The sequence below is a fragment of the Fulmarus glacialis genome, unplaced genomic scaffold, assembly GCF_000690835.1.
Source record: "Fulmarus glacialis isolate BGI_N327 unplaced genomic scaffold, ASM69083v1 Scaffold43706, whole genome shotgun sequence".
Classification (NCBI taxonomy): domain Eukaryota; kingdom Metazoa; phylum Chordata; class Aves; order Procellariiformes; family Procellariidae; genus Fulmarus; species Fulmarus glacialis.
The window spans coordinates 1-11,567 of record NW_009219569.1 but is presented as its reverse complement, the minus strand read 5'-3'; the positions used below and the strand labels follow the sequence as shown (position 1 = coordinate 11,567).

Genomic DNA, 11,567 nt, shown 5'->3' with positions numbered 1-11,567 from the left:
CGGTCCCGGCCCGCCGCGCCGAGGAGCTCCGTGCCGTCACCGCCTCCGGGAAGGCAGCCCCGGGAGCTGCCTCCGCGCTGCCCGGCAGCATGCTTTCCCTCGGCAGACACGGTCCCTTGGTCCTTAGCACGCTTGTTGCACGTGTGCGTGCCGCATCGGGAGCTCTGTGCTCTGCTCAGCCCCTGTCTCGCCTAGCCGGGCGCAAGGGCTGGCTCTCAGGAAAGGGAGAACTACTGATGAAAGGAGGCGGTGGCCTGGCTTCCAGCCTCCTGAAGTAGCCGTGGTTCTGGGATGAGGGAGAACCTCGCTGTGTCGCAGGGGGCTGTCGCTGCTCTTCTTTGTTTGCACTTGCTGTTGTCTTGTGTAAAATCCTACCTCGGTGAAATGGAAACAAATGATCCTTTTGCTGTACTTCTTTACTTTGTGTCTTCTTTCATCTTGCTGTGGTCTGTCCGATTGTGCTGCTGCTCCTAGGCTGTAAGCTCCTCTGGGCAGGGACAGCGTTCTACTGTGTCTGTGAAGTACTGTATGCATTGCCATGGTGTATAAAAATGATATCGTAATCACCATAAAATGCTTACTCTGGATCCCTTTCACTGTCTAAGTCCCAATACTAGTTATATAAAAGTAGAGTTGCTTCTGTCAGGATTCCTATTAGTTTGCTTTTTTCGTTTTCCCAGACCTTAAGGGTACTTGGATTTAATACTTATCAACACTGATCAAGTGATAAAGCTGCTTATCTACTTCCACCGTTCTAGTTTATCCATAAACGGGAGAAGGCAAAAACAGCGAACCCTATTTGATAGCTGTTTTGAGCGATCAGTGGTGAAAATCGCTGGCAAGTTGCTGCAGCTTATGTGTGCTATCCAGTCTAGAAAGATCTTGATACCCAGCACTATCTCTAACTTCTTGAAATACATCCTTGGCTCACTTTGGGAGGTCCAGTCCTGTCAGTACATACCAGTTCATTATAATGTGTTGTCTGTGTAATGTGCAGGACACATCAGCAGCTGCATGTGCAAATATGTTTTCAGTTTAAGGAGGAGGGGCTAAACACATCCTTCAAAAGTTATGCACCTGCAGTACTGAGGCTTGTGCCTTGCAGCCCTAGGACCCCTCGGGCTCTGGTGTGCTTCCTTGCACTGACGGCCCCGACGCGAGTCTGAGCTCCTGCCGTGTCTCTTCGAGGTGGCTGGGCTGTTCTGGCAGCTAGCTAAAGTGAAGTGACTGTAGAGGGCACGGCGGGGTTGGAGTTCAGGAGGAAGTGTGAGTAAACAAATATTGCGCAACACTCACCTGCTGAGGTGATTAAATGTCCATGATTACATTGGTATGCTCTGTAGCAAATGCTTTTTGCCTGTGGGCTTGGTTATTGTTATCTGCCTAGTTCTGAGCAGAGACCGAAACTCCAGGTTTCTGCAGTGTCCCACACCTTTCCTTGCTTACCCTTGCTGGAAGAATGGAAACATCTTCTGAGATGCTGGAAGGGTCAAGTGTTCCTCAGCCCTCGCCTGCATCACACTGATTCCACAGCCGGTACTATAGACGACTTAGCTACTGCCTGCTAATTCTTGATCGTTGTCAGCTCCTACCATTCTGCTCTTCTGAAATAGCCAGCACTGTTTTTATGGACAGGGAGGGGAGCAAGGGTGAATAAATCGAAAATAACTTAGCATGTAAACTAAACCGGAGTTCTTACTTAAGAGATGATATACAAGGGAGCCTACTGCTGAGGCTACTATGGTGTTCAGTTAAAAAACACACTTCTGTATACAAGATGGTACTACTGCGGCCCTAACTTTGGTGTTGTGTAGGGTGTCTCCAAAGGCCTGAATAGAGTTAAGTAACTGAGGTAGATGGTAATTATTTAAAAAGCCTCATTTCCCCCCAGTTCATTGCCACTGTATTTAGGGCTGCCAGAGAGGAGCAATCTGCAGTGCTATTTCAGAAACTTCCCCGGCGGGAAGAATGGTGACTAGGAGAGGAAAAGCCTGGCTGTATCTCTCCCGCTGGCAACACTAAATTATGATTAAGATGAGCTTTATTGTTTCAACAGACCTTTTTTTGCATGACTGTTATGAAGATGAAAAAGTACCAAAGGCTGAAACAGCCTGGCTGAGGCCTGACAGCTAGTCTGGGCCTGGGAAAATAATTCAGGAGTTCCTGACTCCTAGCCTGTCGTTCTCTGAACCACAGAAGTTGTTATTAGTGAAGTACTACGGCTATTTCATATAGCAGAAGTTTTTTGATAAAAGCCTTTTGTTTTAATTATGTGCAGTTGTGTGTGTGTCTGTAAATGTTGATTTAAACTGTCTCTGAGGATAAACAGATCAGATCTGGCTAGTAATATTAGCATGGCAGAAGGTGGTACATGTTCACAGAGGAGTGTATTTTATTTTTTATGCTCTCAGTCCTGATGTATGGGACCAGGCACTGCACTCTTAGGAGAGATCTAGCTGAAAAGTGAGTATTTTGAATGCTGGCCTTAAGAATTCCCTGGTTGACACCATTTAAAGCTCAGCATTCCTCATAGCTAGTTGTATCTAGGATAACAGGTATTTTTCAGGACTTATGTGGTGTTTTGTGTGTACTGTTTTATTGTCAGAGTGAACTTGTGGTGCTACAGCTGCGTGGCCCAAGTGGATCTGGGATCTTTCCTGCTGTAACATGGATTTTCTCTGTATTTTTTTCTAGTGCAGTTGCTGAGAAATGGCCAATGAGAATCACGGAAGCCCTGCGGAGGAAGCGTCTCTCATGAGTCACTCACCTGGCACCTCCAACCAGAACCAGCCCAGCTCCCCCAAACCTATGCGACTGGTACAGGACCTGCCAGGTACTGACTCTGCTTTTGGGAAGGCCCAGCACAGAGTTCTGCAGGGCCCTGCTAGCAGGGGAGAGAAGGTGAAGTGAGGCCGCTATGGGAGGCTAGGAATGATGTTTATTTCAGAATGTGCTGTGACAGTAATGGGGACCTGAAAGCAGGGCTGTTATTCAGGACTGCTCCTCTCCTGACTCTCTCACTGTCTTCTCAGATGAGCTGGTGCAGGCTGGCTGGGAGAAGTGCTGGAGCAAGCGGGAGAATCGCCCTTACTACTTCAATCGCTTCACTAACCAGTCTCTGTGGGAAATGCCTGTTCTGGGACAGCACGATGTCATTGTAAGTAAGCACTCATCTCAAGGGGCTGTGCCAGTACTGGGATATTCTGCAGGGGGAGATGCTGTGGTCTTGTGGACTTCAGATTGCACATGTGGGAGGGTCTTCTCTACCTTCAAAACTCCTTGCTGAGTCCAGTGCCTGGCTTGGTTCTGATGAAATGTTCCTCCTTCAGGTGCACACTCAGGGAGTGCTGTCCCAGGTGTAGTGCACTGTTCGAAGAACACTCAACCTGGGGGGGTTGTGTTGCATTTTTCTCATCTAAGTCTTAAAAAAAAAAACATATGGGGACAGGTCTAGAAGAGATTTTTTTAGCTTTCTGCAGGTGTGAGTATTGGTGTCCCTATTTCCATCTATGTGGGAGCCTGGGGCAGTGAAATGGGAAATTAAGAGGTCTTACTGCCTTCATTTGGGGCTCTGCAGTGGCAGCTGATGAACTAACATGTGCTGTTATTGTTTGGACACTTATAGTCAGACCCTCTGGGATTGAATGCGGCTCCGATGCCACTGGAAGGTGGGATGATAGATACCTCTGTGGAGAACAAGCAAAGGAAGAGGAGATTCTCTGAGGAGGTTCCACCAAGCGGCAACAGTGTGAAAAAGCCCAAGGTGGGTCTGATGCTGTGAAACAAATAGGCTTAAGGATGTTGTTCAAACTGAAACCTAGGGGGTCTGGAGCTTGGACCTGTTTTTTTTTGAACTGTGCAAGGTCAGGCCACCCTAGTACAACTCAAGCTGTGACGGCTGACACTCAGAAAGTACAAAAGTGGAAGCAGACCCAGGTTCTGAGTTGCCGTTTCTCTCTTACAGCCTGAGGTGGAGTATGGGAGTTGGGAGATAACAGATTATGACTGAGAAACATGGTATCTTGCATGTGCATGTTAAGTTATGCCAACAGAGGCAAAATGTGCTCTAGCAATTCACGGGGGTATCCTGAGTGGTGTACTGGTGCAGGATTGTTAGGTATACTGAGCTGCTTCCCCTTTACCTGTGTCTGTGGGGCAGTAATTCATCTTTACACGCCTAGGCGGACGTCCCAGGGAACCCAGCTGCTCAGCCGGTCCCCAGCTCTCCCAGTATTCCAGGAACCTCTGTTTTGAAGGCATGGTGTGTTTCACCTGAAGATAAACAGCAGGCAGCTCTTTTACGACCAACTGAGTGAGTTGTCTCCATTTGTTTTCTGTTCTTTTCTTGATGGTAGATTAGAGACACCTGGTTTTCCAGACTCTTTGAAGAAGAACCTGAGGGAAGTAACACCCCCCTCTATCTTGATAGCTCAATTTCCTGGCTGGTGAAACAGCCTAAGGAAGCATCTTTAGAAGTAATATTTGATAATTAGCCAATGATCTGGCCATCCTGATGACATTTGCTTCTGCCATAGAGTATATTGGGACCTGGATATTCAGACAAATGCAGTGATTAAACAGAGAGCACCGTCTGAAGTGCTTTCTCCACACCCTGAGGTGGAGTTGCTTCGATCCCAGCTCATTCTCAAGCTGCGGCAACATTATCGTGAACTCTGCCAGCAGCGAGAAGGTAAGTTTCTGTTGGGCTCCCCTTATTTGTCTTATCAATCCTGCATTACTGTGGGGTTCTTCCTTCTGGTTTGTCTGCCTTGCCCTTGTGATCTCTTTTTGTGGTGATTATACGCTCTGCGACATTGTTATTTGTGAACTCATTAGGCAGAACTCCAATGTGATGGTCTTTATCAGAGCTTCTGGGCATGTCTTTATCGTATTGATTAGACCCTTTTTCTGTGCTTCTCCAGGGATTGACCCTCCAAGGGAGTCCTTTAATCGCTGGATGTTGGAGAGGAAGGTGGTAGATAAAGGGACAGATCCTCTTTTACCGAGTGACTGTGAGCCAGTAGTGTCTCCTTCCATGTTCAGAGAGATCATGAATGACATTCCCATCAGGTACTGTTCAAAGACAGGGCACCTTGCTGGGATGTTTTTATATTGGTCTGGTCCAGTGATTTAGCTGCCGCAGTTCTGTGCTTTTGTGTTTTACTTTTGCTGGTCATGTAAAGCTTGGGAACTGGACCTGGCCTCCATGCCTTCGTGGCAGCTGTGGAACTGATGCATGTGAATTTAAACTTACCTCAGGTTATCCAGAATCAAGTTCCGGGAGGAAGCCAAGAGACTGCTCTTCAAATATGCCGAGGCTGCGAAACGGCTGATTGAATCCAGGTGGGAGTTCCTCTTACAGTGCTGTCATGCTCAGAAAAGGGAAAAAGGTTATAGGGACTTTTAGAAGGGGCTGCTGCATCCCACCTTATTCAGCGTTGGTCATCATCTTGCTGAGGAAAAGCAAGGTTAGGAATGTACAGAAGAAAAACAATAGTGCTGGAGGCATCTTTTGATAGTAATGTTACAGTAAAATCTAATGTTGGGAAGCTGAATGTATGCAGAGACGAGTGAGAATCTGTGAAATACTGGACATGGAATGCCTTCAGTCATTTGTCCCTGAGAAAAAAACAAGAGTGCTTGGGCACTCACTGCTATTAAAGAGCAGCAAACTTAGAGTGGTGTTTTATTATACCATGTATGGTTTTTGTGACAAGTTCTGCCCCAGGACAGGATTGAGGAAGACAGCCTTGTGGGAAAAACAAGTTTGTTAACGGGGTAGTTTTCTCAGACTCACAAGCTCCTAGCAGTGGCTGCATTTGAAAATGAGAGGCAAGATCAAAATGGACCATTTCCATGATAGATAAATGCTTTATCTGCCTCTCCTGTTGCAGAGAGGAGAGCTGACAGCTACACTCTGTTTTGGAGAGAGCATGGCAGTCCCTAGTCATACAAATGTCTGGAAGCACTTTCCAGAGGAGGCCTGGAGGGGAGTGACAGGGTAGGGCCTTGAGGAAGCGTCAGCAGCTGTGCTCCCCTGCTGACAGACCACTGTGGTGGGATGGAATATATTGCTGTGCAGCCGTGGGTTAAATTTTGCTTCTCTGTTTTGTGCAGGAGTGCTTCACCAGACAGCAGGAAGGTGGTGAAGTGGAACGTGGAGGACACCTTCAGCTGGCTGCGACGGGACCATTCTGCCTCTAAGGAGGACTACATGGTCAGTAATCCTCTGCTCGTGCAGCTCAGCGCAGGGAGCCTGGGAAAGGATGGGGAGCGGTGTTTGGGGCCAGATAAAGGTCCTCCTGGAGAAGGCTGCGATTGCTTTCCTTTGCTTTGAGAAATGGGAATGACACTGGCATGGAGACTCTCCATACCTCTGGGGGGTCCGGTGGTGGGTTGTGTAAGGGACTCTCTGGTTCTCTGGTTCTGCAGGACCGCCTGGAGCACTTACGCAAACAATGTGGGCCCCATGTGTCTGCTGCAGCAAAGGACTCTGTTGAAGGCATCTGCAGTAAGATTTACTACATATCCCTTGAATACGTCAAGCGGATCCGAGAGAAGCATCTTGCCATCCTCAAAGAGAACAATATATCTGGTACGCAGTCAGCTCTGAAGAGCTAGGGCTACAGCAGTGCAACATAAAGGCAGTGCACTCTGGCCTGTCCCTATTCAAATAGCTTTGTCTGTTGGGGGGGCTGCTCTGTGTCCACGGGGTTAAATTTAATAGAGTCAGAAATAGCCAGTCCAGCTGACGGAGTCACACAGTGCGTATGCAGTGGCAAGGTGTTTTCCATCGGGTACTGTTACTGGCTATAATATCAAATATCATAAATGTATGATTTGTCAGGATTAAGTAGCTTGTTAGGAGCTGACCACACTGAACAGGGCGTTAGTTCATTTCCCTGGACCATGTCTTTTTGCTCTGCTTCTTCATGAATTCCTGGGGACAGCTGACACTCCCCTTCCTAGTGCCGAGCACTCTCTCCTCCCTATATTCTCCTTTGCCACGTTTCTTGAGTTGTGAGCACCTTCTGCACTCCTCTGCCTCCCAGCATGTCACTGTGCACCCTTCTTCCTTTCCCAGCAGAGGATTCATGTTCCTTGATCTTTTCTATGTTCTTTCTTCCTAGTTTATGTCTGTACTTCTGCCTCTAGTCACCTTTTCCTTCTTCTATGGTCCCTGCTCCTTTCATCACCACCGTTCTGTAGTCCTTTTCCTTTTTGGGTCTTAGCTCTCCACAGACTCCCTTCAGATCCCAGTGTCTGCCTTTTGCTGTTTGTTTTTGCTGCTTGTCTTCCCACACGATGGAATCCATGATTCCTTCTGACTGATCTTTCCCATGAGCTCTCTTTTTTCCTGCTGCAGCCAAGGCTGAGCTGCTGTCCATGATGGGTAACCACAAGGTGGCAGGAAGATTGCTTTGCCTGCTGCACTGGACAGCCTGGGAATATTTATTGTGCTTTGGATGAGTTTGGGGCAAACTGAAATAACAAGAGTAATGACAAGGAAAGTGTTTTACTCGTGGAACGTGCCTCATGGTGCTGGAATGGTTGTGTACAGTTTACACAGGTCTGCTGTGTTAGAGATGGAGAAGTACTGCAAAATGGATCCTTTTTATGCTCTGGCAGTGGGTGATAGAATTAATTTGGGGAATCAGTTCTGAACCTAGGTAGCTGCCTACAAGGTCTATGAAGTACCACCACTGTTTTTGGGGAGACCAGTCTGCTCTTTAGCCCTATTCCTGTCACTGCATGTTTTGAGGTGGAAGGAAGATCTGTCCCGAATGTCCTTGGATTCTAATGGGCTGCCTTTCTCTTTATTCTCCATAGCCGAGATAGAAGCTCCTGAAGTCCAGGACAGGCTCGTATATTGTTACCCAGTGAGACTGGCCATCCCCTCCCCACCACTCCCCAGTGTGGAAATGCACATGGAAAACAATGTGGCATGTGTGCGGTACAAGGGGGAGATGGTGAAAGTGAGCCGCAACTACTTCAGCAAGCTGGTAAGGGCTGACTGCCAGTCCTGTGTGACTTGTCACAATTTGCTCTTTGATGAGAGGTTTCATTTCTCCTTGTCCTCCGAGAGGAGGGACTGTGCAGAGGGATGGAGTGCTGAGCTGACGGAGGCTGTCAGATACTGCCCTAATAGTAGCAGAAATGAGGGACAGCTACTTTGACCTTAGTCAGGGTCAGGCTTCTGCTGGGAATACTTAGAAGGTGTTGCGTGTATGCTTTTGATACGTACTGTGCTGCAAGAATGGTCGTACTCACGGCAAAGCAGCCCTTGCTGAGAGACATTTGCTGATGTGGTCCATTCATTCATGCTAGTAAAGAGCTTGTGGTTCACTCACACGGTAAAAGCAGATGTGCTGACAAGCCCCCATGCAGAGCCCCACTTGCTCCTGTTGTTCATCAGTGTCCCTCTCCATGTCATGGTATGTTTGTGTGCTGTCTTATCTTTGTTGATTCTGTTTGTGCTTAATGGCTGGGCTTTCTCTTCCAGTGGCTTCTCTATCGGTACAGTTGCATTGACGACTCTGGCTTTGAAAAGTTTCTGCCCAGGGTTTGGTGCCTTCTCCGTCGATATCAGGTATTGTCTCATCAGAGTTGTCGTACATCAGAAAGCCTTAGTAATAGCGGGAACTGAACTTGTTGTCTTTGCTCTGGGGGAGGTCTACAGCTCTGGGAGCCTGATGCAAAATAGGGCTTAAACTCGGTCCGTTGTCTGCTCCTGGTGTTTTGAGATAGGACTGCGGTCTGGGGAGCAATTGTGATCTTGACAGGAGACCTCGGGGGTAAAGATAAATTTTTATGAAAGGAACCTTCAGTAGTTCTTGACTCTGAGGGCCAGCTAAAGGTTCATGGGGGATATGTGTGAAAATTGACAGTTGGTTTGTGGGGCCTGAGTTGGATGAAATATCTAAAGAGCATTCTTGGGTACATGCAGGGGACCTACACGAATTTGAGAAAGGACGAGGGGGCCCTGCATACCTAGAGGAGTGGGTGCATGGACGTGTGGCCCTGGGTCCGTGGTCAGTGAAGGGAGCAGCAGGAACAGCGAGTGCAGGCACGGCTCACCGGGGTTTGCTCTCCTCAGATGATGTTTGGTGTGGGTCTGTACGAAGGAACTGGTCTGCAGGGGGCACTTCCTGTGCACGTCTTCGAAGCCCTCCACAAGCTCTTTGGAGTGAGTTTTGAATGCTTTGCCTCGCCCCTGAATTGCTATTTTAAACAGTACTGTTCGGCCTTCTTGGATACAGACGGGTATTTTGGATCCAGGGGGTGAGTCTTGCGTTCCAGTGTCCTTGCCATGTTTCTGTGTGGGTGTGTGCACGTGCGATGACTCAAGACAGGCTGACGTGTCTGTGCGTTCAGGGTGGTAGCTGGTTGTGTGATGGCTGCTCAGAAGGATGTGTACTTCAGGCCTGCCTAAAGGCAATGAGTGGACACAGCCTGGCTGTGAAACCGTCAGGAGTATGCTGTTAGTGTAGTTAGAGGGCTGTGGTCCCTGGAGTAATGCAGTTTGTAGGTCTGCCAGCGCTTGCCCTTGTTCTGAAGAATGGGAGACCTGGGGCCTCAAGCAGTCAGCTTGAATCAGCAGTTACCTTCAGTGACTACAGGCGGAGTGTATCCCCAGTGACTGGTCCTGCTGTTAGAAGCGGCAGGCCCTGTACTGCTGGGGATTCAGGCTTTCTGAGAGTATGACTGCCTTTTCTGAGGAAATGGATGCTTTTTAAGGTGTGAAAATTAGAATTCTAGTCTCTCTGATAGGGATCTTTGCCTTTTTCCTCCAGCCCGTGCCTGGATTTTTTCCCTATAAGTGGCTCTTTTGAGGCAAATCCTCCGTTCTGTGAGGAGCTGATGGATGCCATGGTCTCTCACTTTGAGGTACGTTCGCTCACCTGAGGAGTTCTTCTGAGGAGCTGTGCAGTCAGTCCTCTTCTCTGCATTGCTCCCACACCCTCACAGCAGGGCTGTAATGCAGAAGGCAAAGGACGGCGGCTGCTGTGGCACTGCTCTAGAAGCAGGGATGTTTCCTTTCAGTAGAACTCATTAGACATGTCATTGCTCGGCCAGCGCTGAGATTGTTCATTTTCTTCTTGAACTAGAAACTGCTGGAGAACTCCAGTGAGCCTCTCTCCTTTATCGTCTTCATCCCCGAGTGGCGGGACCCTCCTACACCAGCCCTGACCCGCATGGAGCAGAGCAAGTTCAAGCGGCACCAGCTCATCCTGCCAGCCTTTGATCACGAATACCGCAGCGGGTCTCAGCATGTCTGCAAAAAGTAGGCCTTTTTCTCAGGTCCTTCTGGGAATGCATTTCTGAAGCCATATGACAGAAATATCCTATCCCAGGTTGAAATCAATGGGAAGTAGGAAGCAGGCAAGGAAAAACGCATGATCACCCTGCATTTTTAAGAGAGGCATACAGTGTTGTGAATTTCATGTTCATTTAATGACTACTGAGGTGTTTCACTAACAAAAAGCTTGTGAGTGGTGTATTCCTTGAGTACAAGTCCGGTCTGAACAGGTCATACATGTGGTGCTGCGGTGACCATCTGTGCTCCTCTGCCAGCCCTCTGATCTGGTGAGCCAGCTGAGCAGTGCTTCCTGGGCTGCCAAATGCTGCAGCAATTTGGTGTCACTCGGGGGGAAGCAGGAGCAAGGGGCAGGTAGGATCTTGGTCCTCAGCAGAGCAAGCTTGGCCATTGGTCTGCTGTTTAAGCAACAAGTTTAAGCAACAACTTTTTTAAGCAACAAGTGGTTAAACACTAAGTTCTCTGCACCTGATTACGACTGATGCCTTACCGTGATGAGTCTCCTTCTGCAGGGACAGCGATGTCCCGGTGTACATGCTGGTAGAGAGCTACGTGGCTATGCAGCGTCAGTGCTTCTCCTCTGAAAGTTTGCGAGCCTCTTCCTTTACTCAGAAATGCCTGACACTGCACTCTGCCTGCTGGTTTCCTCAGAATAACGAGAGAAAGGGACAGAGATGAATACTTGTCCTAAACATGACACGCAGAAAGAGGGGCAAGTGCTAGGAAATGGATGTGGGTGGCAGTCGTGTGGCTTCTGGGCAGGTGGGCCAGGGGAGATGCTGAGTGTCTGTTGTCTTCCCTTGCAGAGAGGAGATGTACTACAAGGCTGTGCACAACACAGCCGTCCTCTTCCTGCAGAACAGTGCGGGCTTTGCCAAGTGGGAGCCCACACCGGAGCGGCTGCAGGAGCTTGTTGGAGCCTACAAGCATTCAGGCCGGACCCTGAGCTCCTCGTCCTCCTCCTCCTCCTCATCGTCCTCCTCCTCCTCCTCCACAGCAGACAAAGAGCGGGAGCTGGGCCGAGAGCAAAGCAGCAGCCGGGAGACTAATCCCAACTAAGGTGCAGAGGTGCAAGACAGCAGGGGAGGTGCCGGTGGCCCCGAGGAGGCTTGACGGGGCAGTGGAGAGACTGCTGGCTGCGTAGCACCGGCCCGGGGGACTCTTCCGCAGCAGCTCCACGGCACCTGCTTTCCTCTGCGAACTGCACGCCGCCCCCGCCCAGGAGCGCTGGGGAGCACCCGGTCGCCGG

At 49.1% G+C, this 11,567-nt stretch overlaps 1 protein-coding gene across 1 annotated transcript; it reads left to right on the top strand.

The window, feature by feature from the left end:
• Positions 1 to 2,709: 2,709 nt before the first annotated feature.
• PCIF1 (PDX1 C-terminal inhibiting factor 1) lies at positions 2,710 to 11,565 on the top strand. The gene is made up of 15 exons (XM_009580421.1): positions 2,710 to 2,833; positions 3,033 to 3,157; positions 3,626 to 3,763; positions 4,182 to 4,312; positions 4,536 to 4,690; positions 4,923 to 5,070; positions 5,260 to 5,343; positions 6,118 to 6,217; positions 6,433 to 6,595; positions 7,831 to 8,003; positions 8,504 to 8,590; positions 9,098 to 9,282; positions 9,795 to 9,888; positions 10,110 to 10,285; positions 11,125 to 11,565. Exons 1-15 carry the CDS (start codon positions 2,710 to 2,712, stop codon positions 11,375 to 11,377), a joined length of 2,136 nt encoding a protein of 711 aa, XP_009578716.1. The 3' UTR covers positions 11,378 to 11,565.
• Positions 11,566 to 11,567: the final 2 nt, after the last annotated feature.

Excerpts from the sequence above, each read along its gene's own strand:
- PCIF1 (XM_009580421.1), top strand. The coding sequence starts at position 2,710 with ATGGCCAATGAGAATCACGGAAGCCCTGCGGAGGAAGCGTCTCTCATG. Across the intron at positions 5,344-6,117 it reads AAACGGCTGATTGAATCCAG|GAGTGCTTCACCAGACAGCA; the intron begins GTGGGAGTTCCT and ends TGTTTTGTGCAG. Across the intron at positions 6,218-6,432 it reads CCTCTAAGGAGGACTACATG|GACCGCCTGGAGCACTTACG; the intron begins GTCAGTAATCCT and ends CTGGTTCTGCAG.